This window comes from Sprattus sprattus (genome assembly GCF_963457725.1).
Source record: "Sprattus sprattus genome assembly, chromosome: 11".
In the NCBI taxonomy this organism is placed as follows: domain Eukaryota; kingdom Metazoa; phylum Chordata; class Actinopteri; order Clupeiformes; family Clupeidae; genus Sprattus; species Sprattus sprattus.
The window spans coordinates 26396878-26401877 of NC_137909.1; the positions used below are offsets into that span (position 1 = coordinate 26396878).

The 5000-nt window shown below is 48.3% G+C and overlaps 1 protein-coding gene across 2 annotated transcripts in view; it reads right to left on the reverse strand.

Moving 5' to 3' along the window:
• The window catches only part of ano3 (anoctamin 3), a gene marked incomplete at both ends in the record, with an annotated part of 57225 nt that overhangs the window by 37006 nt on the left and 15219 nt on the right, over window positions 1–5000 (reverse strand). For both annotated transcript variants that reach the window (XM_080847246.1, XM_080847245.1), the window contains one exon: window positions 2717–2911. In XM_080847246.1, the coding sequence (XP_080703372.1) occupies window positions 2717–2911 (195 nt within the window). The remainder of the gene's footprint in view (window positions 1–2716; window positions 2912–5000) is intronic.

The window sequence follows — 5000 nt, forward strand, 5'->3', positions numbered from 1 at the left end:
GAGAGAGAGAGTGAGTGAGAGAAGGAGAAAGAGAGAGAGAGAGAGCGAGAGAGAGATAAAGAGAGAGAGAGAGAGAGAGAGAGGGCACACAGCATGCTCTGGTCCCTCCTGCTCTTTCCCAGTGGGCTCCTCTGATTGTCAGGGGAAGGAATTACGGATTCTTTAACACATCGGTTGGCTGGGCTGTGTGCATTAAGGAGCCATGTTTTTTGCTTTAAAAACATGCATCGCACTCAGGCTTAGGGAGGAGAAGTCAGTCATGCATACAAGTGAGAGCGTTTCCCATGGAAGTACCCTCACAGCATGTCTGTGGAAGAGGAGCAGGGCAGAGCGAGGGCAGAGAGAATCAGTGGCACAGGACCCAAAACCCCCAAAGTGCTTATTGGCCAAGTTCCTCAAACATCGTCATTAGTGGGCCAATCAGCTTTCAGCAATCTATCCGCCCCCTCTATCCCCGTTATTTCCCACAAGACCCCCCCGCCCCTCCCCCACACCGCCCCCAAAGCTACATTCTAACTTTCACATTATAAATCATTCCCGGAATCTCTCTTGGAAAATGTATTTCTTAACCTGCAGCCCATATTAAGTGGGGAAGCAGTGCTTTGGGCTGGTATAAATATCTAACACGGATCCTGTGTGCAGCTGATGGGTATGCCGTCATGCTGTGAACAGTTGTAGTGAGTCCCCGAGCACTCAAGGCGGTGGGGGGAAGAGAGTGTGTTTTGGACAGAAATGAGCTTATGTCAGGATGAATGTGTGCCAAGCTCATCTTGGTCTCTTAAAGAGAACTAATTTGTTCCTTGGCTCACACATGGCATTTTAGAGAAGAATTGAGAGGAATATATTAGTGTGTGTGTGCATATGTGTGTGAGGAAGCGTAAGGGAACTTGTCAAGGGGCCATATTGGATATTGTAGATGAGCTCCGATAGGGCAGGGAGAGAGAGAGGTGATAAATGACATGCGATGACATCTCCATGACAACAGAACTGAATTGGCCAATCTGAACCAATAAAGACATTGAAAACTTTTTTTGAAATATGGGCAAAATATGGAGAAATCATCTTCACAGGGATGTGTGAAGTGCATGCGTGTGTGTGTGTGCATATGTACTTGTAAGTGCGGGTGTGTGTGTGTGTGTGTGTGTGTGTATGTATGAGTATATGTGTGTGTGTGTGTATCTATGTGTAGATGTATGTGTATGTGTATGTGTGCCTGTGCCTGTGCCTGTGCCTGTGCCTGTGCCTGTGCCTGTGCCTGTGCCTGTGCCCGTGCCTGTTATATATATTTTTTTTAAGGAGCCCATGTGTCCCCTGATGATTGGTGCACCAGTGCGCTCGCTGTGTAATTGCTTCTGTTAGTGTGAAGGATGCACCTACGTCAAGAGGCCTGCGATGTCACTTTATTTCCCTGAGCAGTGACACAGCTGCAGTGATGCTGGGACAGACTGCTCCTTTCTGATCAATATGAACCCAACAGCCCTCTGCACTGGCTGTGTGTGTGTGTGTGTGTGTGTGTGTGTGTGTGTGTGTGTGTGTGTGTGTGTTTGTTTGGGTGTGTGTGTGTGTGTGTGTGTGTGTGTGTGTGTGTGTGTGTTTTGTTTGGGTGTGTGTGTGTGTGTGTGTGTGTGTGTGTGTGTGTGTGTGTGTGTGTGTGTGTGTGTGTGTGTTTGTTTGGGTGTGTGTGTGTGTGTGTGTGTGTGTGTGTGTGTGTGTGTGTGTTTGTTTGTTTGGGTGTGTGTGTGTGTGTGTGTGTGTGTGTGTGTGTGTGTGTGTGTGTGTTTGTTTGTGTGTGTGTGTGTGTGTGTGTGTGTGTGTGTGTGTGTGTGTGTGTGTGTTTGTTTGTGTGTGTGTGTGTGTGTGTTGTGTGTGTGTGTGTGTGTTTGTTTGGGTGTGTGTGTGTGTGTGTGTGTGTGTGTGTGTGTGTGTGTGTGTGTGTGTGTGTGTGTGTGTGTGTGTGTGTGTGTGCGTGTGTGTGTGTGTGACAGTGTTGTTTATGCTGATCAATATGAACCCACAGGGATGCAGCACCAGCCAACAGCCCTCTGCACTGGATAACTATGTGAGTGCGCAGTTAGTGCCAAGCAGATTCCCAACACTACTGCCCACGAGTGTGTGTGTGTGTGTGTGTGTGTGTGTGTGTGTTTGTGTGTGTTTTTGGATGGTCTCACCTGTCTGTGTGGTGGTGGAATGGGTGTTAGTCTATGTGTATATTTGTGTGTGTATTGTGGAGTGTGTGTGTGTGTGTGTATGTGAGTGCTCTGACCTGTCTGTGGTGTGTTTGTGTGTGTGTGTGTGTGTGTGTGTGTGTGTGTGTGTGTGTGTGTGTTGGGTGCGTGTGTGTGTTGGGTGTCTGTGTCTGCCCTCACCTGTCTGTGTTTTGTTGTGTGTGCATGCACTCTCACCTTTCTGTGGTGTGATGTGTGTGCTAGTGTTGTTTGTCTCTGTGTGTGCTCTTACCTGTCTTGTTTTCTTTGTGTGTGGGTGTGTGGGTGTGTGTGTGTGCACGCACCCTCACCTGCCTGTGGTTTGATGTGTGTGTGTGTGTGCGCGTGTGCTTGTATGTGTGTGTGTGTGTGTGTGTGTGTGCACTCTCACCTGTCTGTGGGGTGATATGCGTATGTGTGTCATGTGTGTGCATGTGTGTGTTTGTGTGAGAGTGTGTGTGTGTGAGTGAGTGTGTGTGAGTGTGTCTCTGTGTGTGTGCGTGCACTCTCACCTGTCTGTGGTGTGATGTGTGTGCAGGACGTGCTGACGCTCTGTGTGTGTGTTTTGCACTCGGGGCTGAAGGGGTTAGACTGGAGGTGGTCGAGGCTCTGCGGGTGTGTCTGACTCTGGGCCAGGCAGGGCAGGCTGCGGCGAGACGGCTTCAGAGTCTTCTCCTTCAGAATCTCACTGATACTGGTGTGCATGCCTGAGACAGAGATAGAGAGAGGGAGAGAGATATGTGTGAGAGAGAGGGGGGAGAGGAGGAAGAGAGGGAGAGAGAGATGTGTGTGAGAGAGGGGGGAGAGGAGAGGAGAAAGAGAGAGAGAGAGAGAGATAGGGAGATGGGGAAAAGATGTGTGTATGTGAGAGAGAAGGGGGTGGGAGAGAGAGATGTGTGTGAGAGAGGGGGGAGAGGAGAGGAGGAAGAGAGGGAGAGGGAGAGAGAGAGGGAGAGGGGGAAAAGAGATGTGTGTACGTGAGAGAGGGGGGTGGAGAGAGGGAGAGAGAGATGTGTGAGAGAGAGGGGCGGAGAGGAGAGGAGGAAGAGAGAGAGAGAGATAGAGAGAGGGCGAAGAGAGATGTGTGTATGTGAGAGAGAGGGGGGTGGGAGAGAGAGATGTGTGTGAGCGAGAGGGGGGGAGAGGAGGGAGAGAGGGAGAGAGAGATGTGTGTGAGAGAGAGGAGGAGAGGAGGAACAGAGGGAGAGAGAGAGGGAGAGGGGGAAGAGGATGTGTGTATGTGAGAGAGAGGGGAGTGGGTGAGAGAGATGTGTGTGTGTGTGAATGGGAGGGGGAGAAATGTGTTTGTGTGGTGTGACGTGGGAGTGAAGAAAGGGAAAGAGAGGGAGGGGAAGAGAAAGACAGAGGGAGAGAGAGAGAGGAAAGAGAATGATGGAGAGAGAAAAGAAGACAGCGAGAATAAATCGAAGGGGTAGATAGAGAGAATGTCAGACAAGCGAAATAAGGAGAAAAAAGAATAACGAGAGAGGGGAAGAGAAAAGAAAGGGTGAAAAATAGGAAGTAGATGAAGAGATAAACAGAGACACAGAAAGAAAGATAGATACAGAAGGAGAAAAACAGAGAGAGACAAAGAGAACAAGATAAATGTTTACTAATACAATACAATACCATAATCTGATTTACAGACAACACCCCTTTATTACACTGACATCATTATAAGATATGGATATGGATATGGGTATAATATGAGTTAAAGGACATAACGATCGCATCAGCGGCAGTGTGTGTGTGAACAGCGATGGAAAACAGCGTCATGAGAGGAACTAACACCAGTGGGACCACACACACCTCCCATGTGACGGAGATACACAGAACTACACACACTTCAGAGACTCAACACATAAAAACACACACACACACACACACACACACACACACACACACACACACACATAAATGAGCACCTGTCTTCTCCCTCCTAGCTGAGGCTTTCCCAGTACACTGGAAAAATATCATACGAATAACAAGCAGGACGCTAAAGACGACAAAAACAACACACAGTATTCCCTCAGACGGGCCTCGGAACACAGACATCACAAATCCTTGAGAAGAGACCGAGACAGACAGAGACAGATCCAGAGGATAGACTTAAAGTGTGTGTTTTTGTGTGTTTGTGCAGGAGCAGGCCAGTACAGTGGGTTCACAGATGATGGTTTAGTGTGTTTCCTCTGAGGGAAATAATGTTTCACACAAACACAACACACACATACAACACACACACACGTACACACAAACACACAACACACACACACACACACACACACACAAACACACAACACACACACACACACACACACACACAACACAACACAACACACAGACACACACACACACACACACAAAACACACACACACACACACACACACACACACACACACACACACACACACAAACACACACACACACACACACACACACACACACACACACACACACACACACACACACACACACACAGTACCAGAACCCTGCCTCTAACCCACAAGAGCACTCAACCTCTGTCACTGGGTCAAGGGATTCTCCCAGCTCTGAGGGCATGAAGAGCGTAAGGAGAGAATAAACAAAGAAAGAGTTAGAGGGAGAGAAAGAGAGTGCGAGAAATAGAGAATGAGTAACAGAGAAATAGAAAGTGGGAGACATAGAGAAGGAAAGACAAAGATAGACACAGAAAAAGAGAGAAAATAGGAGTCATTAAAAGTTGAAAGCCAGAACCGCAGGCCCAGAGGGAAGCTCTAATCACTTTTCTTTGTCTGCTCCGCAGTCTGAGGCACAGT